Genomic DNA, 23,432 nt, shown 5'->3' with positions numbered 1-23,432 from the left:
ATCTATCTATCTATCTATCTATCTATCTATCTATCTCCTATCTATCTCTCCTATCTATCTATCTATCTATCTATCTATCTCCTATCTATCTCTCCTATCTATCTATCTATCTATCTATCTATCTATCTATCTATCTATCTATCTATCTATCTCCTATCTATCTCATCTATCTATCTATCTATCTATCTATCTATCATCTATCTATCTATCTATCTATCTATCTATCTATCTATCATCTATCTATCTATCTATCTATCTATCTCCTATCTATCTCTATCCATCTATCTATCTATCTATCTATCTATCTATCTCTCTATCTATCATCTATCTATCGATCTTTCTATCTATCTATCTATCTATCTATCTATCTCCTATCTATGTATCTATCTATCTATCTATCTATCTATCTATCTATCTATCATCTATCTATCTATCTATCTATCTATCTATCTATCTATCTCCTTTCTATCTATCATCTATCTATCTATCTTCGATCTATCTATCTATCTATCTATCTATCTATCTATCTATCTATCTATCTCCTATCTATCTATCTATCTATCTATCTATCTATCTATCTCCTATCTATCTATCTCATATCTATCTATCTATCTATCTATCTATCTATCTATCTATCTCATATATATAATCTATCTATCTCCTATCTATCTATCTATCTATCTATCTATCTATCTATCTATCTATCTATCTCCTTTCTATCTATCTATCTATCATCTATCTATCATCTATCTATCTATCTATCTATCTATCTTTCTATCTATCTATCTCCTATCTCTATCTATCTATCTATCTATCTATCTATCTATCTATCTATCTATCATCTATCTATCTATCTATCTATCTGTTTATCTATCTAAATATCTATCTATCTATCTCTATCTATTCATCTATCTATCTATCTATCTATCTATCTATCTATTTATCTATCTAAATATCTATCTATCTATCTCTATCTATTCATCTATCTGTCTATCTATCTCCTATCTATCTATCTATCTATCTATCTATCTATCTATCTATCTATCTATCTATCTATCTATCTATCTATCTATCTATCTATCATCTCCCTTTCTATCTATCTTGACATTGTTTTTCCCCAAACATCAGTATCCATGCAGTGTGTAGTATCAGGTGTTATTCCAGGCTGTGCCACAAGGAGGATCCACTTCTTCTTTCGTGGGAAACAAAAGTCCTGAAAGTTTTTGAAGTTGTTCCTTCCTTTGCAGAAAGTTTCATGGTGTCTTAGCTGCAGCGAGGGAGAAGATCCGGGCAGATCATCCTTCATCATGGCCAGGAAGAAAGGATTCAAGAGAACCTGCCTGGTGGTCGTCATGTCCATGGCCGTGCTCTTCCTGCTGGGGGTGCTTGTGGGTGAGTGCCATATGGATCCTGCGCTGTGTCCCTGACCACAGATGTTACCTTGTGCAGGCTGACATCACATGCTGCTAGGGAGACCAGGACACGATCAGGGGCAGGGGGCACCGGAGGGGGGCGAACAATACTGCACTGAGGGTGGCAGGGGGTACATATGAAGCTGGGGTTATAGGAAGGCCCTTACTGTGTGTACTGGCTCTATACTACTGCTATCTGCTTTACTTTTATTTAGTTATTTGTTTTATATTTATAACAATAGTAGCAAAATATAATAATAATAATAATAATAATAATAGTAAAAATGTAGCAATATCTTTGTATCTATCTATCTATCTATCTATCTATCTATCTATCTATCTATCTATCTATCTAAATATAGTTATCAGAATGCAGATAATTATATTATGCAAATATACAATATACAGATTTGCAAGGTTGTAAATCATTGTAATAAGAATGTCTACGCTCCGGTGCCAAGAAACCTTCCCCGATGCTGGAGGGAAATTGGTAGAGAGTATGGATACGTCCTTGATAGAATATAAGGTGACACAGCCAGTCTGGTAGACTTGTATAGTCGCGTGCACATTCGCTGCCCTGGGAATAATCTGCAGACGGTGCAAAAAAGCCCATTTACACAGAGTTATATTACGTGTACCTGAGCCCAGGTGTTGTTGTAGGACCAGAACAACAGACACACCGGCCACTATAACTGCAGACGACAATGACTGATAGACTCCTTCCCCCTTCCAAACCCCATAACTTCTTTATTTCTCCGCTCCCAGAGCCATATGAGGTCTTAATATTTGCAGGACAAATTGTTCTTCATGATGCCGCTATTAATTATTCTGTAAAATGTACTGGGAAGCTGGAAAAACATTCAGAATGGGGTAGAATTGGAGAAAAACTTCATTTGAGCGACTTTCTTACGGGCTTCGTTTTTACGGCGTTCACTGTGCGGCCAAAGTGACATGTCGCCTGTATTCTATATTTCAGTGCGATTCCAGGGATACCAAATTTATATGGTTTTATTTATATTTTAATTTAACCCCTTAACAAAAATACAAAACTGTGCCCCAATTTTTAATTTTTTTTTCTAAAAGTCGCCCTATTCTGACACCCGTAACTTTTTTATACTTCCTTGTACGGGGATGTATAGGGTGTCTTTATTTGCAGGGCCGGGTGTACTGTTTAGTTCTACCATTTTGGGGAATTGCTTTTGCTTTGATCACAGCAGTATATAGAACTGCCTGTGCCCAAATCGGTGAAAGGTCCTCGTACTTTTATATGTGTTCTAGGGAAAGGGAGGGGGGGATTTGAATTTTTAGTACTTTTTATTTTTTTTATATTTTTTTTACTTGTTTTTTTTTTTTTTTGCATTTATTAGACCCCTAAGGATCTTGAACCCCAGGCGGTCTGATCACTAATGCAATGTATTACAATTCTAATGCATTGCAAAAATCTGGCATTTCTATTGCAGAATGACAGGCCTGAGAGCCTTCACGATTCTCCCGGCTCTCATAGAAGCAGGAGCTTGCTCAGGGTACCTGCAATTTCTGGTGCCAAAGCACCACCAGTAAATTAATGCCTTGGTCAACTTAGACCGAGGCACCAGAGGGGTTAATGCCTGCGATCGGTGAGGGCACCGATCGCAGGCATTAGCGCTGGGTGTCTGCTGTAGAAAACACCCGGAGGATGTCAGGAATGGGTTAAAGCAAACCGCCGGTGTCCGTACACAGCCTCTCCACCATGAAACTGACACAAAGTTTGCTTTAAAAACCCATTGAAATGAATGCTTTTTTAAAACTGATCGCCGGCGAGTCGTCCCCATGCAGTTTTTTCAGACTTTTCGGCGGAATCACAAAGGGTGGACAGCGACGCAAGTGTGAACGCCCCCTAAGTCAGACTTGCAGCACTCTGATGTGCACCCAGCCTTAGTGCTCCATGGGACCCGAAACGACAGGGAACCTGTCTACTAAAACAGCAGTTACCCACAGACCATCACGGACCACGTAGACAACAATGGGATCTGGTTTTATACTGAAACCGGCGGAGAGAAGACTCCTCCATGCCGGACTATTCTCTCTGATGATATTCACTGGAATCTGCAACAGGATCTCTTACAGAGAAGCCTTAGACAATACTAAGTTCACACGGGGTATTTTGGTCAGGGTTTTGAGGCCATATCCGCCTCAAAATCCTGATCAAAAAGACGGCTCCCATTGAAATCAACGGGAGCCGGGCAGTTCTTTTTTCCAGGAGCCGTTTCTTCCGGCTCCCGGAAAAAGAAGCGAGGTGCTCATTCTTTCAGGCGGATTCATTTTTGTAGATTTTCTTGAGAAGCCTAGATGGATGCGTAATACTGGAAGTGCGACCCACAGCTTTTTTGCTAAAATATTAATAGATTTTTTTTTTGTGACTTGGTGTTTTTTCCGAACACAGCACGCTGACTTGGCAGAGGTTGCAATAACGCCTGGAAAGGCATTTTATACGCGTTGAAAAAAGGGTCACAGATATTAATACTCATCTAAGCATGTGAACACCTGACATGCAGCAGCTATGTCTGCGCCCAATATCACTAGATGTCTGAACAGAGACCAAAGCTGCTGCAATTCAAGTGTTAAAGCGATTACAGTATCCCTTAACCTGTTCCTTGCCGATGGCAGAGAATAGATTAACAAATCCTATAATCATCCCCTTGCCAACATCCGCTGTTCTATTGTATCCTATGGGACAAGCGATCTACTGATCACAGGTTCAAGCCCAATGTGAGGACTAAAACGTAGAAAGAATTTTAAAAAATGTTTTATTTAAAAAAAAATAAATATATATATATATATATATATATATATATATATATATATATATATATATATAATCCTAATCTCTGCCCCCTCCCTAGAACGCAAAAATAAGCAAAAAAATATTGCCCATCCCTGTGTCCAATAATGCCTAAACTATAAAAGAAAATGTAAAAATATTTAAGTCCTACAGCGAACAAATAGAATAAAATAGCCAAAAAAATTGACCAAAAAGCGATCAAAAACGTCAGACAAAATAAAAATCACATCTTGCGACTAAAATTTTAATTTATTTTTTTTTTCAAAAATTTGGATTTTTGTAAAGGAAGTGAAGCATAACAAAAACTGTAGAAAAGAGGTATTTCTGCGATCGTGTTGATCCAAAGAACACAAGGAACATGTCATTGTTACCGCACAGTGAACGCCATAAAAGCGAAACCCTAAATTCGCTATTTGTACAGTTCTAGTAATGGTTTCCCTGCTTTATTAGTGATCTCTTTGTGTTATTATTCCTACACACCAGTTATTTCCATTACTGTGAACTTTATATTCCTTTGTGGCTAAAAATTATTCATCAAAAATGATAAGAGGAACGGATTTACCCATCCGGAGACATGTCACGTGACCTCTGTGGTTTCCTTCTTTAGGCCGGGGCTCCACGTGGCACAAACCGCAGTGTTTTACAGTCCCCACAAAGTGAAGGAGATTCTAAGGATCCCGTTGACACACTGCGGAAAAATACGTGCAGCGGTTTACAAAACCGCTGCAGTTTTTGAAATCTCAGCAGGTCAATAATACCTATGGAAATGCCGGTGGTTTCCCTATGGGTATAATGGAAGCAGAAATTAAGTTTTTAACATATTAGGGTAAGTTCACGCTGGGTTTTTTGGTCTGGAACCTGAGGCAGTAGCAGTGGACCAAAATACGGGTAGCTGCGACTGGATGTCGGTGCAGTGCAAATGAATGGGCCTAGTCGGGAGAGAGTGTCTTCAGGTGGACGTCGCAAGGTGACATCAAAACTGAAAAATGCTGGAGAGAAAAATCCTCAGCGCAGGGTGGGGGGGTTGGAGGTATAGGGGTGCATAAAAAAGCGGTTACCTAGGGAAACCTGCGGACCCCATAGACTACAATGGGGTCCGTGTGGTTTCCACATGAAAAATGTGGAGAGAACAGTTCTGCTTGCAGGACCTCTCTCCACATATTTCATGTGAATAGGGTAACGGAATGGCCTAAATGTAGATGTGAACCTGGCCTTAGCAGAGATGAAGTCCACCACCCCTGCTCAGTTCACAAATAGATCATGTGCATTGCTACGTTATACAATCCTATCCTATCCTACTTACTGTTTGTTCCTCAATCACGCAAAAACGGCTGAACGGATTTGAATGAAATTTGGCACATAGATAGATTGTAACCTCGATTAACACATCGGCTACTTTATCCCGGTAAATGACATGGATTGACAACTGTTATGAATTTATGTTCATATACTATATTACACTGCTCTTATCTCAGCTTCTGAGAAAGCCAGGGCTGTTATTTCTCTGTGTAAAAACACACTAACCCTCAGTGTTCATGCATTAGCATCTTATCTGATCTGGTCCAGGCACTTCAGACAAAGTGACATGGGCAAAAATCTTTAATCCAAATTGTCAGTTTCTCAATTTTAAACATGGCGGGAAAAAGAAAATCTAATTTGTCGTAAACAACGACAGTTATGAAGGAAGCCAGAAGTCACAGAGTTCTCCTCGCAGCTGAGGGGGGATCATCGAAGCCAACAACACACTCATTATATGGCATCACAGCGAGCTGCTGAGATGCCGGAACAATTATAGGCAAGGTGCAAGGAACAAGTTCAGTGCCAGGGCAACTTGAGAGCTGCTGAAACGCCGGAGCAGGCGGATCATCAATGCCACCAACACGCTCATTATATGGCGTCCCAGTGAGCTGCTGAGATGCCAGAACAATCACAGGCACGTTGCAAGAAACAAGTTCAGCAGCAGGACAGCTTGAGAGCTGCCGAAACGTGGGAGCACGCAAACCATCGACGGCAGCAATTGGCTAAATAGAGGAGGATCATACACGCCAACAACCCGCAGAAGCTAGTATAAGATACATTTGTAGAACAAACCTTGTGCCATCACATCATTCCCAAAGGAGATAGGATGTATGCGAATAATGGCTCCAAACTTGTTTTATTCTCCTTTGATAACAATGAGGAATCCAAACACCTAATTATCATTGGAGCGACTTATTCCAGAACCCTCCATTACCGTATTACGAGGCTTCCTGTTTTGTGTTTGGGTTAGATACAAAAGCATCAAACTCTTTCATAAAGAAATCTGCATAAGCTTTGTATAGAGAATATACAAAGCCAGGAAACTAAAGGAGGTGTACAGGATACAAAAAACATGTTTGCTTTCCTTTGAACATTAAGGGCTTTTGCAACCATTAAAATGTTTTAAATTGCTCCGCAGGCTTTTAGAAAGTGATAAAAACGAAATAGTCACATTCTCAGATTCATCGCTCTTCCTGTTCTCCTGCCCATTCCCCTCCCTGTTTTTCTTTCCTGGTCAATGATGACAGGACTTGTGACTACTGAAGACAACCATTGACCACACTAGTGACTGACTACAGACACGGACTGGCTGCTGCGGTGATATGCCCCCGTGTTGACGTGTCATCACTAGGCCAGCTGAGGAATGGGCAGAGTTGGAATTGTAGAAGTCGGGGAACACTAAAAGATTATTAGGATTTCAGTTAGACTTTAGGTATCCTTAGGATTAGGGTTGAGCCGATCTTGAGATTTCAAGATTTCTGATCATTTTCCAGCCGATCCCGATCGTGAATTTCCTCGATCACCGACCGGGATCCGATCGCTCCCGATCGCTCAACCCTATCAATGATATATACATGAATGGGTTTGAGCCAATCTTGAGATAACCTCTGACCTCAATCCCGCCGGAAAAGATCGGGATCGGAATTCCGATCGTGATCCTGAAATTTACTCGATCGCGATCTTATCCAATCGCTCAACCCTGCTTAGGATACCTCAAGGTTTACACCAAGAGGTGTTAGTTGTGAGTGTGCTGGATCTTTCACACCTAAGAAGCCTTCTTGACCAATGGGTCATACCAGTAGATCTCCCATGTTAGGCAGATCAAGTAGAGCATTAGCTTTATCCTGGTTCTGAGGCCTGGTTCAAATCTGCGTATGGGTTTCCATTCAGGGAGTCTGCAGACTCCCTGAACGGAAACCTAATCCACATGAAAAGCGGTTACCTAAGGAAACCCGCGGACCCCTTAGACTATAATGGGGTCCGTGTGGTTTCCGCTCGGTTTCTGCACGAAAAATGCAGAAAGTACAGAACTTTTCATGCACAGAGAGGGGGACAGAATGACCCGAACGCGGATGTGAACAGGGCCTGAGTATGGGATTTTAGTGCTAAAATATTGAACAGTCCTTTTGTAACACCAGTTGTCTTCCTTACAATTTTTTTTGACCAAGAAGGTAGGACCAATGTAGGGTCCAAAACTGCATCCACAAATGGTCAATGACATGTGGGAAGTTGGCTCCTTGTCCCAGCTGCCACCATGTGACCAGCTTTGCAATGAAAAATGAAAGGTAATGGAATTTTCCAGATCCTATCCTATCAACAATCACATACCCTGCCATGTTTTTAGACCAAGAAGTTAATTGGAAGGTCCAAGGCTGCATCTCCAAATGGTCCTTGACATGTGTGCTGTAGGCAACTTGTACTGGTTATCCATATGTTGTGGCCAACTATGTAATGATGGATGGAAAGTGATGGAAGTGTCCACACCCTATTGTAGACCAGATGGAATTGAGCCAAACAGTTGAAGGTATACCCACCATCAGAACTTCCAGACCAAGCTGAATCAAAGATGGTGGCCAGAAACAAGGACCGATCATTGTGTTTCTTTACATATTTTTAACGCTTGATGTTTTTGGTTGGTCACAAAGGACTGAGAATGGAGTTTGCTGTATGAGGTATCATTTTTTTTTACATCTCGAGTCTGTTTTTTTTTCAGGTTGGCTTATTAGACCGTCAGCACAGGTATACAAAGAAAACGTTAAACGTGGAAATATACGGAAGGAGCTTATATCTGAAATGAAGGCGGAGAACATAAGAGCTTTCCTAAAGTAAGAAGAATAAAGCCATTGCTTCTATCACAAAAACCATTATAATTTCTATAACCAAGGTGTTCCACTTCATCTTCTTTCAGAGATTTCACAAAAATTCCCCATTTGGCCGGAACAGAGCAGAACCTTCTACTAGCGCAAAAAATCCAGAACCAATGGAAAGATTTTGGATTGGATAAGGTTGAGCTCGTTCACTATGACGTCCTGCTGTCCTATCCCAACGAATCCAATCCGAACTACATCTCCGTTATAGATGAACAAGGCACCGAGGTGAATTATTTATTGTAGAGTTGAACAAATAAGCAAAAACAAAAAAAAAAAATTAAAAAAAAATCTTGACATGTTTCTGTTTTATATTGGCCACGTAAGTGGTTGCAGTAGACTTTCGCTTTCTGTTTCCCATAGCTCACTCGTCAGCTTTACCGTATAGACTGGGATGGTGGATCAGAGTAATTTCTATGTCTTTAAAAAATTGTGTTTCCAATATGGCAACCCAAGCAAGATAAAAAAAACATGTATCTACAACACTAATGAAAAAGAATAACCATACGCGGGTTGGTTTATCATGGCTTGTGTGCCAGAAAATTGATGTACAAGCCATGAAACCAAGTCACAATTTGTGTAAATTGGAATTTCTCTTCTTCAGATTACCATTTGAGTAAGAAATCTAGAATTTAATGAGAGTTGAGAATGAAAAAGACGACAATATTGGAGAAGGTTGATGCTACTGCAGTCTGCCTCCCAGCCACGGATTTGTCTACATTGGCTTCTTGAGTAGGAGGAGTAGACAAAAATGATGTCTTGTGGGACATATATAGACTTGGGCCACATAAGTAGGAGAATAGATTACATTAATAAGAACAGGCCAATAAATTTGCGTCAATAAGCTTAACCGGCTAAATTGAGTTTTTGAGGCTTCTTCGGTGCAGATTTTCCTTTTAGGTAAAGTCTTAGAGGAGGTTCTTGATCCACCATTAACTTTGATTTTACTTTCAGATATTCAATACTTCTTCCTGGGAGCCACCACCAAAAGGCTATGAGAACTTCACAGATATTGTCCCTCCGTATAATGCTTTTTCTGCTAAGGGAGAACCTGAGGTAAGTGGGCCTGGTCTGGTTTGTAGTTGCAATGTCCTTTTTTTGATAAATGTCTTCATTTTAGATGACTATATAATTCCTGTTTTTGTAAAAAAAAAAAATTAGGACTTGCATGAATTTTACATTCTACATATAGTAGTAGAATGCCCTGGCTTCCCAAAGGAGCCACCATGCTAAAATAAGATGTTAGATGAGTCCTGGCAGCATTGTGGTAGCCCAAAAATTAGATCTCACTACAATAGAAGTTAGATCTTGCTACAATAAAAGTTAGACCTGACTACAATAAAAGTTAGATCTGACTACAATAAAAGTCAACTCTTACTACAATAGAAGTTATATCTTATTGCAATAAACGTTAGATCTGATTACTATAGAAGTTAGATCTGAGTAAATAAAAGTTAGACCTGACTGCAATAAAAGTTAGATCTGAGTAAATAAAAGTTAGACCTGACTGCAATAAAAGTTAGATCTGAGTACAATAAAAGTTAGATCTGACTACAATAGAAGATAATTCTAACTACAATAAAAATTAGACCTGACTACAATAAAAGTTAGATCTGAGTACAATAGAAGTTAGATCTGAGTAAATAAAATTTATATCTTACTACAATAAAAGTTAGAATAAGTTTTTCCCTACTAATTTACACTGTGGAAAATTTTGGCCCAATTTTAGCACCCCCTCCGGTCAGAGGATTGGTGGCTAGTTAGATATCAGAGATGAATCTTTGGTAGGTGACCGATATCTAAATAGCCACCAATCCTCTGACCGGAGGGGGCGCTAAAATTGGGCCAAAATTTTTCCCAATGTAAATTGCAAGGCCCAAGCCCTCAGATCAAGGTTGACATTTTGGCCCCTTTTAGTTTCGCGGACCTCAAAAAAATGAAAGTGAATGAATCCATTCTGGTCATTCCTTTATTGTGTACTGTAGTCTGCACTTCCTTGTCTCACAGGGCGACCTGGTGTATGTCAATTACGCCAGAACAGAGGACTTCTTCTATCTCGAGCGGAACATGAGCATCAATTGTACCGGGAAAATCGTCATCGCCAGATATGGGAAAATCTTCAGAGGAAATAAAGTAAGAATGTGATGAGTTTTGGGTTTGTTTTTTTTTAAATTTTTGTGGTAATTATTAGAATGTGTTCACATTTTTCTTCCATTATATAAATAGATTCTCAGTTATGTATTTTCATCTTCTGTTATCTTAGTATGGGCCAAAAGGACTATGTGGCGGAGGTATTCAATCGAATATACTCGCTCATCTCTAAAAATAACCTTTTTTTTTATCAAGTTTTATGTTAAACATATTTTTACGAATTTTTAGTGTGTGTGTATTTTTTTTAAAAAAATTTCATGTTATTATTATCCAATTTTTTTAAAAAAAATCCTAGAAAACCTGCATTTCCGACTCTGGTCACTGAGCCAAATTATAGGTTGACACTTCCTGTTTTTTTAGAAGATTTCTTGGCAGCAGCTGCCTGACGTACAACACATTGAACATCACAGCGATCCTGTATCGTACTAACATTATAAATGTGAAAGTTTGTGTATTTGGATGTTTGTTCCTCGATCACGCTGAACGGATTTAGATGAAATTTAGCACATAGATAGTTTGTAACCTCGAATAACGCATCGGCTAATTTTTATCCCAGTAAATTATGAATTTATGTTCACATACTATATTACACTGCTCTTGCAGCAGCTTATCTCAGGTTCTGATAAAGCCAGCTCTGTTATCTCTCTAAGTAAACACTCAGATAACCCTCAATCCATTGTGTACATGCATTTGCATATTATCTGATCTGCTCCAGGCAGTGCTGACACACTGGATAGGCAAACTCAATTAATCCATATTGGCAGTTTGCCAATTTTAAACATGTCGGCAAATTCTAATTTGTTGCAAAATTCTAAAACAACGAGAGCTATGAAGATAGCCAGAAGTCACAGAGTTCTCCTCAAGTGGAGCTCAGGGAGATCATTGGTGCCAACAACATGCTCATTATATGGTGTCCCAGCGAGCTGCTGAGATGCCGGAACAATCACAGGCACGGTGCGAGGAACAAGTTAAGCTGCAGGCCATCTTGAGAGTTGCCGAAATGCCGGAGCAGGCCAACCATCGACGGCAACAATTTGCTGAATATAGGCGGATCATGGATGCCAAAACTCAGACGAAGTTGCTGGCAGAGGCTAGTATGTAGATAAGGCACAGAATCCATCCATCACAATACTTATCTGCTTCCCTCTCTACACAGGTCACATGGTATGTCTAGAAAAATCTGCCATGGAAGTCAGTAGGGTCTGCTCCAGATTGTGTCTATGGCCCATGGTATATCACTAGGAGTCAGGAAGTCACAGACTATTTTAGGCTTAGTGGCAGGAGTTGGGATTGCAAGATTCTTAGGATTTGTGAAATTGCAGGTCAGTTCCATAAAATTGAATGGGACTGAGCTGTAATCAGGCCATGTGACGTCGCATGGCCATACATTGTGTATATATATATATATATATATATATATATATATATAGTCTAAGATGGCCAAGGGTAGTCACTGACTACGTGGCTCCTGACGGTGATGCCAGGGGTCCCGTCCTGATATTGACACCCGGTATGTAGTATACAGAGCACAGATGGCCATCGTCTATGAACATCTCCTTATCGGTATTGCATGCACTAAAGGAAACCACAAAGATAAGAAACGAGTTTGTAAATTTCCTTCGACTATGTTATGTGTACAGACAGCGCGGATGTCTTGACCGTGCAACAATCTTTTTATTGATTTATTAAAACCAGATAGTGAAATCTATCACTTTTATCTCATCTGTTTTTTAATTTCCTGATTTTTTTGTAGATTTTTTTTTAATTTTTTTTATTCTATTTCCTGTCCATGATTATGGGGGCGGCCATCTTGCCTGAGCTTCTCCTCTGCTCTGTTAACAGCATTTAGTGATCTGCTTTACAGCACAGTCATGGCCGTAGGCAGCAATAGTCTGGAGGCAACTCACTGAGATCTATGGGAGAGTTTTGTAGGGGGAGGAGATAAACTGTGACATCATCTATTGTCAGTAGATTATCTAATAATGGATCACTGGCATACCTCCCAACTTTTGAAGAACCGAAAGAGGGACAAAATGTGGCAAATTTAGCCCCGCCCACTTTTGTGTTGACTCCGCCCACTCATTAATTTTTCATGTGCCCACACACAGTATAATCCTCCTACAGTCACCCGTAAATTATATGTCCCCCCTCTATCTCTCCCCCACTTTCATATACACCCTTCATCTGCCCCCAGTGTCATGTCCCCCTTCCATCTCTGCCCCCAGATTCATGTCCCCCATCTCTACCCCCAGATTCATGTCCCCCCATCTCTGCCCTCAGATTCATGTCCCCCCATCTCTGCCCTCAGATTCATGTCCCCCATCTCTGCCACAGATTCATGTCCCCACATCTCTGTCCCCAGATTCATGTCCCCTCCATCTCTGCCCCCAGATTCATGTCCCTCCATCTCTGCCCCCAGATTCATGTCCCCCATCTTTGCCCTCAGATTCATGTCCCCCATCTTTGCCCCCAGATTCATGTCCCCTCCATCTCTGCCCCCAGATTCATGTCCCTCCATCTCTGCCCCCAGATTCATGTCCCCACACCTCTGTCCCCAGATTCATGTCCCCCATCTCTGCCCCCAGATTCATGTCCCCCATCTCTGCCCCCAGATTCATGTCCCTCCATCTCTGCCCCCAGATTCATGTCCCCCCATCTCTGCCCCCAGATTCATGTCCCCTCATGTCTTCCCCCAGATTCATGTCCCCCCTCCATCTCTGCCCCCAGATTCATGTCCCCCATCTCTGCCCCCAGATTCATGTCCCCCATCTCTGCCACAGATTCATGTCCCCCCAGATTCATGTCTCCACATCTCTGCCCCCAGATTCATGTCCTCTCCATCTCTGCCCCCAGATTCATGTCCCCTCCATCTCTGCCCCCAGTGTCATGCCGTCCTCCCCATCTCTACCCCCAGTGTCATGCCGTCCCCTCCTTCATCTGCCCCCAGTGTCATGCCGTCCTCTCCATCTCTGCCCCCAGTGTCATGCCGTCCTCCCCATCTCTACCCCCAGTGTCATGCCGTCCCCTCCTTCATCTGCCCCCAGTGTCATGTCGTCCTCTCCATCTCTGCCCCCAGTGTCATGCTGTCCCCTCCTTCATCTGCCCCCAGTGTCATGCCGTCCTCTCCATCTCTGCCCCCAGTGTCATGCCGTCCTCTCCATCTCTGCCCCCAGTGTCATGCCGTCCTCTCCTTCATCTGCCCCCAGTTTCACGTTCCACCTCCACATTACACTTACCTTCTCCTCCGCGCCTCTCTTGCTGACACATATGTGGCTGAATCGAGGAGCTGACCTGTGTCAGCTCCTCGCTTCGTCGCTGCCGCCGGCTACTGGCTTGTAGACGCGATCATCACATTGCGTCTACAAGCCAGTAGCCGGCGGCAGCGGCGAAGCGAGGAGCTGACACAGGTCAGCTCCTTGCTTCAGCCGCATATGTGTCAGCGAGAGAGGCGCACAGCAGCGAAGCAAGGAGCTGACCTGCGGATGCAGATCTGAGTTGAAATCGGGACATACCTCCCTCCAACCGGGACCGCGGGACATGTCACCCAAATCATGAATGTCCCGCGGAAATCGGGACGGTTGGGAGGTATGCACTGGTGTTATCTATAGGGGTGTTACCTTCCATTGTAATACTGTCTGTGATGACGGCTGCAAAGAAAAATTCCTACAGAATTGGAAAGTGTCCATCTATTATTGGGTTTAGTTGCCAGAGTGGAAATTGAAGGAGCACGTTCAGACATGTGGTCAGGTAATGTAGTCCACGTGATGGACTATACTGCCCGACCACATCTCAACTGAGTTATACTCGCTGTACCACACCGACCATGAGTCTACTGTGCGGTACTCACAGCATCACTTCAGTATGTGAAAGTAGACCCGCGGGCAGGCTGGGACTCACAGCATCGCAGTATCATACATCACTATGATGCGACGAGTTCGCTTCACTCCATCCATAGATGGTCCAGTCATGGTGGTCACCCTACAGACCCTATAACCCAGACCACACAGCTCTTTCTGAACTCACCCTAAAAGGAAGAATTGATCAAACCCTGCACAACAGAAGTCTCTTATCTATAAGTTGCAGAATAGTCGTTTGCAACTTTTTGGGTTTATTTGTCCAAAAAATTGACCACATTTTTACGGTTGTTGCTAGGCCAATGGGTGGGAAAGTGGAAGTGGTTAGCTTGTCGAACAGATGTACACAAGATTTAGAAAATATGGGGCTTTTTAAAAAGTTACAAAAATGGTCACAGTCACTCTCCGGTAGGAAGGGAGAGTCAGACGTGAAGTATCATCTGATGAGAGAAGCAGTCAATGGAAAAAAGAATGCGACGAGTGAAATCTGTCACTGGGGTTGAGCCGATCTTGGGATTTCAGGATCGATTTTAAAATCCGATTTCCGATCATTTTCCAGCCGATCCCGATCGTGAAATTTGCTCGATCGCCGATCGGGATCTGATCTTTCCTGATCCCGAACGCTCAACCCTATCAATGATACATACATGAATGGGTTTGAGCCGATCTTGAGATAACCTCTGACCTTGAGATAACCTCTCTCGATCTCGCCGGAAAAGATCGGGATCGGAATTCCGATCGTGATCGGGAAATTTACTCGATCGCGATCTTATCTGATCACTCAACCCTACTTAGGATTCCTCAAGGTTTACACCAAGAGGTGTCAACCCCCAATTGTATATTATATAAAACGGTAGGGTTGTCCGATCTTGAGATTTCAAAATCCGATTTTTGATCATTTTCCAGCCGATCCCGATCGTGAAATTTTCCCGATTGCCGATCAGGATCCGATCTTTCCCGATCCCGATTGCTCAACCCCAATTGTATATTATATAAAACGGTAGGGTTGTCCGATCTTGAGATTTCAAAATCCGATTTTTTATCATTTTCCAGCCGATCCCGATCGTGAAATTTGCTCGATCACCGATTGGGATCCGATCTTTCCCGATCCCGATTGCTCAACCCCCAATTGTATATTATATAAAACAGTAGGGTTGTCCGATCTTGAGATTTCAAAATCCGATTTTTGATCATTTTCCAGCCGATCCCGAACGTGAAATTTGCCCAATCGCCGATCAGGATCCGATCTTTCCCGATCCCGATCGCTCAACCCTGTGATGTTGTTATAAGTATGTTCTGTATGTTCTGTTCTGCTTACTTATTCTGCTTTGTCTGCCTAGCAACAGTGAGGTAGTAATGGAGGAGGAGCTGAGCTTAGGGGGAGGGGTTGTTAGACAGGGAGCCATGATGGAGCATGGAATAAAGTGTTCTGATCTACAAGAGTAACCATCTCATAGTGGACTTATTCCAGAAGACCTGCATCCTCACTACAACACTACAATTGGCGACGAGGATTAAAAATAATCAGCTAAAGGTATTTCACTGCTACAGGAAACTGTGTACAAGACTGCAATCCTAGCACCAGCCATGGCCTGCTTACCCTCCTTTGCTGTATTTGATGTGCACCAGCCCCAAGCAAACTTGGCAGCATGCTGGAATAAATGGCTGAAACGCTTTGAGATATTCCTGCAAGCAATGAACATTACTGACAATGCAAGAAAGAAAGCCATGTTATTGCACTATGCAGGGGAGCAAGTCTATGATATCTTCACAACTCTGCCCAATACAGGGGAGGACAGTGACTATGAGCTAAGCAAAGCAGCGCTAACTAAGCATTTCTCTCCATACATAAATGCAGCTTTTGAAATTTTCAAGTTTAGACAGTCAAAACAGTCAGCAACAGAAACCATTGATGAATATCATGTCCGCTTAAGACAACTTGCAGCTTACTGTGAATTTGCAGATATAGACAAGGAAATTCTGATGCAAATCATACAAGGTTGTGTGTCCTCTAAGTTAAGGAGACAAGCACTCAGAGATCCCACCATGACTTTAGCAAAGCTACTGGACATTGCACGTATTCATGATGCAGCAGAGAATCAAGCTAAACTTATAGAGAACACAGACTGTATACCAGAGCAGCCATCTTCTGTAGCAAAGCTCACTCAGAAGCCACATGTGCCTCACACACAGGCTGCAGCCTGCTACAACTGTGGAGGTCCTTATCCTCATCAGAAACCATGCCCAGCAAAGGGAGTAACTTGTTATAACTGTGGGAAACTAAATCACTTTGCAAAAGTCTGCAGATCAAAATCACAATCTTCTCTCTCTGCTAAACAAGCCTTGCCACAGAAAGTTCAGGCAGTGCAGTCAGTGTCCCCTGCGGATGAGCCCGGCAGCACCTACTTATTCTCAGTGACTGAGGGGTCTCACAATGTGCATGCAATGTCTAATCCCAAACAAGTCATATTAATACATGGCAATCCGGTGGAGACACTGGTAGACACAGGGGCGTCTGTCAATGTTATTAGTCATGCCACTTATAGCCAGCTAAAGAACAAACCTGCTTTGCAATGTACTAACCTGAAGATATATCCTTATGGTTCAGCTACTGCATTACCCCTATGTGGCAAATTTCAGGCATTACTAACGGCTGAAGGGAAATCCATCACGGACACTTTCTATGTAGTGGAGTGTTCTGCAGACACTCTTCTTAGCTGCAATAGTGCGGTATCTCTGGGCCTAGTGAAACTGGCAAACAGCGTAACACACTCTTCTGTCCAAACTATTATGCAGAAATATCCTCAACTCTTTCAAGGCATAGGAAAGCTGAAAGACTTTCAAATGAAATTACACATTGACTAGTCAGTCCAGCCGTCAGTTCAACCTCACAGGCGCATCCCATTCCATGTCCGCAAGCTGGTGGAGAAAGAGCTACAAGACCTGGAGACAGATGATGTTATTGAACGTGTGGAGGGCCCAACTCCCTGGGTCTCACCAATTGTTGTTGCGCCTAAACCTAAGCAGCCTGGTAAAATCAGGTTATGTGTGGATATGCGACATGCCAATCGAGCCATTCAAAGAGAAAGGCACATTACACCTACCATTGATGATATTCTCACAGATCTAAATGGTGCAAAAGTATTCTCAAAAATTGATCTAAAATCTGGTTATCATCAGCTTGAATTGCATCCAGACTCCAGATATATCACAACTTTTAGCACTCATGTCGGTCTAAGAAGGTTCAAGAGGCTGAATTTTGGCATTTCATCGGCTGCAGAAATCTTTCAGAATGTTATCAGGCAGGTTCTTTCAGGAATACTTGGAGTCCTCAATGTTAGTGATGACATCCTTATCTTTGGCACAACCCAAGAGGAACATGACAATCACCTAGAACAAGTTTTTCAGAGACTGCAAACCTGCAATTTAACTGTTAATCCATCAAAATGCGAGTTCAACAAGACGTCATTGAATTTTTTTGGCTACATTTTTTCTGAAAATGGTGTTTCTGCAGACCCTGAGAAAGTAGCAGCCATAACCTCTGCTAGCCAGCCACAAAATGTCTCAGATGTTCGAAGTTTTCTTGGTCTGGTCACATACTGTGGACGATTCATACCTGATCTGGCTACTGTTTCTGAACCCCTACGACAACTCACTAAAAAGGATACTCCTTGGTCATGGACAGTTGAACATCAATCAGCATTTGATACACTAAAGTCCAGTCTTTCTAGTGACACAGTCATGGCCTATTTTGACCCACTAAAGTCTACTGAGCTTATTGTGGATGCCAGTCCTGTAGGCCTTGGTGCAATTTTAACTCAGGTGTCTAAAACTGGCAGCATCTCCACAGTCTCCTATGCGAGCAAGGCTTTAACAGAAACGGAACAGCGCTATTCTCAAACTGAGAGGGAAGCTCTCGCAGTTGTATGGGGATGCCTTCATTTTCATCTTTACCTCTTTGGTCGTCCATTCACAGTGGTCAGTGATCATAAACCACTCATTCCAATCTTCAATAAACATTCATCAAAGCCACCCCCACGACTTGAACGCTGGCTACTCCGCCTGCAGAACTATCACTTTCACTTGAGATATGAGGCAGGAGCTGGGAACCCTGCAGACTATTTTTCAAGACACCCTTCACCACAGTCTACCAAAGATGACTTGCCTGCCACTGTCTTAGCTGAGGAGCATGTAAATTTCATTGTTACTCACTCTGTGCCAAGAGCAATGACCCTCGAAGAAATTAAACATGCGGTGGATTCTGATCCCCAACTTCAGTTGGTAATTGACACTGTTCGGTCTAAGAACTGGAACTCTTTTCTAGCTGAGACTCGTCTTCAACCGCAGGGCCAAACAGCATATTTGCAGGCCTTCTTTAATGCAAGACACTCTCTTTCTGTATCTGACTCAAACATACTACTACGTGACAACCGCCTGGTCATTCCTCAGAAACTTCAGAGTAGAGTGATCGATCTGGCCCATGAGGCCCATCAAGGTATAGTTAAAACAAAGCAATTACTTAGGGAGAAAGTATGGTTTCCTGGACTAGATAAACAAGTGGAAGCACTTATTGCCACATGTATACCTTGCCAAGCAACTACGGTGGACCATAGCCGAGCACCAGTACAAATGACACCTCTGCCAGACAATCCATGGACTGCTGTGAATGTTGATTTCTGCACTTTGCCAGATCATTCCTATTTACTGGTTGTCATAGATGATTTTTCTAGGTTTCCAGTCATTGAACCCGTTTCCACCACCTCTGCAAGAGCTGTCATACCAAAACTGGACAAAATCTTTTCTGCATATGGCATACCTAAAACAGTGAAGACTGACAATGGGCCACCTTTCAATAGTACAGATTTTCAGTCTTTTGCAACTTATCTTGGTTTTAACCACAGGAAAATAACTCCTTACTGGCCTCAAGCCAATGGTGAAGTGGAGCGCTTCATGCAATCAATCAACAAAACTCTTCGGATTGCTACCATGGAACACAAGGATTTGCAGCAAGAATTGTACAGGTTCCTTAGACAGTACAGAGCCACCCCGCACTCTACTACAGTAACTCCGCCAGCGACTGCGCTTTTCGGCAGGCCTTTGCGCATTAAGCTTCCAAACATCCCAGTAGTTCACGTCCAGACTCCATTGGTCCTCAATGATTCCCTTGCCAAAGGCAGGATGAAAAGATATGCAGATAAGAGAAGTTGTTGCTTCAAACAGCTGGACGTGGGAGACTGGGTCCTTGTTAAAAGGCTGAGACCCAGTGACAAGTTATCATCCCCTTATCATCCAGAACCCTTTCAAGTCACACACGTTAAAGGTACCATGGTTACTGCTCAACGCCAGGGTCATCAAGTGACACGAAATGTCTCCCATTTTAAAAAGCTTCGTGACTACAACCCAGGAGCAAGTGCAGAGGAGACAGATGATGAGGACATTTCACCAGGTACAACTGGTTCAGCAACACCAACAAGAGACACCTCCGAAAATTCACAGACTGTTTCTGATAACGAGATGTCTCAACGCTACCCGACAAGGATAAATCGAAGGCCACCAACGCACCTCAGGGACTATGTTCTGCAGTAAAATTTTCTTTTCAGTTCGGACCTTTTATTTATTGTCCATTCATATTGTTTGCATTTTATTTTTTTTTTATAAGAAGGGGAGAGATGTGATGTTGTTATAAGTATGTTCTGTATGTTCTGTTCTGCTTACTTATTCTGCTTTGTCTGCCTAGCACCAGTGAGGTAGTAATGGAGGAGGAGCTGAGCTTAGGGGGAGGAGTTGTTAGACAGGGAGCCATGATGGAGCATGGAATAAAGTGTTCTGATCTACAAGAGTAACCATCTCATAGTGGACTTATTCCAGAAGACCTCCATCCTCACTACAACACTACAAACCCTATCTGTCACTGGTTTTATTTTTGGATTACACTTTTTTTTCTATTTTCTGTCCATGATTATGGGGGCGGCCATCTTGCCTGAGCTTCTCCTCTGCTCTGTTTACAGCATTTAGTGATTTGCTTTACAGCACAATCATGGCCATAGGCGGCAATAGTCTCGAGCTGTCTCGTTGAAGTCTATCAGAGTGTTTTTTAGACATGTTCTGGGCATGGGGGGAGGAGATAAGCTGGGTCAGTGGTGTTATCTATAAAGGTGTTATCTTATATTGTATTCCCGTCTGTGATGTATACGGTGACTGCTGCAGAGAAAACCTCTGAAAAATTGGTGTCATCAGGCCTAGTGGCAGAGGCGTAACTGGACGCTCCTAGGCCCCATTGCAAAATCTGTAATGAGGCGCTTACTGTCACAGTCTATGGGATCCGCAGGTTTCCTAAGGTAACCACGTTTTTATGCGGATTAAGTTTCCCCAAACGGACTCCCCAAACACAGATGTGAACCTAGCCTTAAAAATAGGGGGTATTTTCGCGACAGATTCCCTTTAAGGATTTCCTTGAATCTCCTCCATTATTGCCTCAATTATCTTCAAGAAGTTCTAATCCCGGGGAGTTTTCTGTAACCAAATAGCTCCTTTCCAAATTATGTCGGGAATGTACGGAGAGGCTGAGGAGGCTCATTTATTTGGTCGACTCCCATCATGTCCCCCATGTCATATGTACCATGGACGGGTCACGTAGTAAGATTAACCCCTTGGTTCCATGGAGCAGGTGGAAGTTCTCACCCCTTGGCTTATTGGATTTTTTTGCCATCTTCAAGCCTAATATTTTTGTAATTCCTTCAGGAATGTTATGGCCGTCACCCGCCCGGCCTCCAGCTGTGTCAGCGGGATGGGGGAGGCCGGTCAGCACATTGTCCGGTCCAGTGGTCATGTTATGTTAATAAATGTCCTGACTAACACGTGAAACGACAAAGTGAAATAGATTGTCTATGCTGACAAAAAATATGTCATGTGCCGCCCTGAACTAAGCGTAACACAATGTAGCCAAGGGTGTGTATGTAAAACGCTAAGAGTAAATTCACATGGAGTATTTTGGTCAGGATTTTAAGGCCGTATTAAAGGGATTCTACCATTAAAATAGAATATTTTCTCGCTAACACGTAGGAATAGATGTCTTTAGATGTCTTCTCCGGGCCGCTGTTTACAGTATTGTAAGCGGCCATTTTCTTGTGGCCGGAGGGCATGCGCAGTCGGATTTGCCCTAGGCCCGAGGCCTAGAAGTTTGAAGCCACCGCCGGAAGAAGACGCACAGAGAGGCCGTTCCTGAAGAAGATGAGGTACTGGAGAGTTCTCTTGCAGCATTGGAGACGCCCTCAGTGCTGTTTGAGTGCTGGGGCCCGCCCCCCAGTGCTGCGAGAGAACTCACTTGCATTCCGGTGAAAACCGGGATTTTTACTGAATGGCAGAGCGGAGAAGACATCTAAAGGTAGGAGAAGAATAGCCTTAAAATTGATTTTAATGGTAGAATCCCTTTAATGAAGCCTTTTGTTAAAAAAGTGCAGGAGGTAAAACACAGAAATACCTAAACACCTTCGTAGGGATCGATAGTAATTCATTTGAGGAGTAGACAAGCAGCAACAATACTACAAGACCCCTGACATCAGCAAATAGCTGACTAATAGACAGGATACACAATTAAATGCAAAAATTAAGCAATTTACATAGTACAACAAGTAGCCAAAAGTAAACCAAGGGTTGCGTCATCTCCTCCCCAGGGTTTGCTTTGGGCTACTTGTTCTATTAAATAAATTGCTTAATCCAGGCCTGGCTCCATCTGACTTTGCATTTAACTGTTTGCTGTGCACTTTATATTACTACTAGCTGGTACCCGCGACTTCGTCTGCGGTGATTGTAGAAGTGGGTATATACAGGTGTGGGTAAGATTTTCGTACTGTGTTTCTGAATGGGGTGGATTTGACAAAAAAATGCATTTCTGCGACTTTCTTACGGGCTTTGGTTTTACGGCGTTCACTGTGCAACCAAAATGACCTGTCCCCTGTATTCTGTGTTTCGTTACGATTCTGGCCCTTTTTGACCCCTTAAAAAAATCCAAAACTGTGTTCAAACATATTTTTTTTGAAAAGTCGCCATATTCCGACACCCGTAACTTTTTTATACGTCCGTGTACGGGGATGCATAGGGCGTCTTTTTTTGCGGGGTTGGGTGTACTTTTTAGTTCTACCTTTTTCGGGAAATGTTATTGCTTTGATCACTTTTTATTCAAATTTTTATCAGAATCAAAAGAGTGAAAACACGGCGGTTTGGCACTTTTGACCATTTTTCCCGCTATGGCGTTTACCGAACAGGAAAAATATTTGTATAGCTTTGTAGAGCGGGCGATTTCGGACGTGGGGATACCTAACATGTATGTGTTTCACAGTTTTTAACTACTTTTATATGTGTTCTAGGGAAAGGGGGTGATTTGAATTTTTAATCCTTTTTATTTGTTTTTATATTTTTTTTCCTTTTTTTTACACTTTTTTTTTGCATTTATTAGACTTCCTAGGGGTATTGACATGGGTGGGCGGTGTCGCGGATTGTCAGAGCGGTGGGGGTCGGCAAACATGGCTGCTCCGGAGCATTAAAGAGAGCCTCCTGGAGTATCGTTAAGGGGAGGGGCAAAGTGGTAAAGTATATGTATATGTGATTGTGTGGGGTTAGGGGCGAGGCTGTAGAGGGCAATATGAATTTTGTGGCTTGCTATGGTCCAAAGTGTGTGAGATTGCAGAGATGGTGGTGTGAGTTTGGGTTTTGTGGGGGTCCTGGCACAAACGTATGTGCGCTGTTGTGACGAAAAGTAGCCTATTGCGCAATCGAGTGTAGTGACTATGTTTGTGGAAAATTTCAGCCAAATCGGTCGAGCGGGTTTTGCGTGATTGAGGAACAAACATCCGAACATCCAAACACACAAACCCACAAACATCCAAACTCACAAACTTTCACATTTATAATATGAATAGGATTTGCTGATGTGGGGGGTCTTGTAGTATTGTTGCTTCTTGTCTACTCTCCACATGGATCACTATCGATCCCCCCGCGGAGGTGTTTAGGTATTTCTGTGTTTTACCTC

General features: G+C 42.5%; 1 protein-coding gene across 1 annotated transcript in view; it reads left to right on the top strand.

Annotated features, from left to right (window-relative positions):
• The window catches only part of NAALAD2 (N-acetylated alpha-linked acidic dipeptidase 2), a 61,800-nt gene that overhangs the window by 3,408 nt on the left and 34,960 nt on the right, over positions 1-23,432 (top strand). The window contains exons 2-6 of the mRNA XM_075266211.1: positions 1,248-1,392; positions 8,246-8,357; positions 8,441-8,627; positions 9,354-9,455; positions 10,407-10,532. Of these exons, the coding sequence (XP_075122312.1) occupies positions 1,248-1,392; positions 8,246-8,357; positions 8,441-8,627; positions 9,354-9,455; positions 10,407-10,532 (672 nt within the window). The remainder of the gene's footprint in view (positions 1-1,247; positions 1,393-8,245; positions 8,358-8,440; positions 8,628-9,353; positions 9,456-10,406; positions 10,533-23,432) is intronic.

Source organism: Leptodactylus fuscus, chromosome 2 (assembly GCF_031893055.1).
Source record: "Leptodactylus fuscus isolate aLepFus1 chromosome 2, aLepFus1.hap2, whole genome shotgun sequence".
NCBI classification, from domain to species: Eukaryota; Metazoa; Chordata; class Amphibia; order Anura; family Leptodactylidae; genus Leptodactylus; species Leptodactylus fuscus.
Note: the sequence above shows the minus strand (reverse complement) of the source record. Positions and strands in the feature narration are given on the sequence as shown.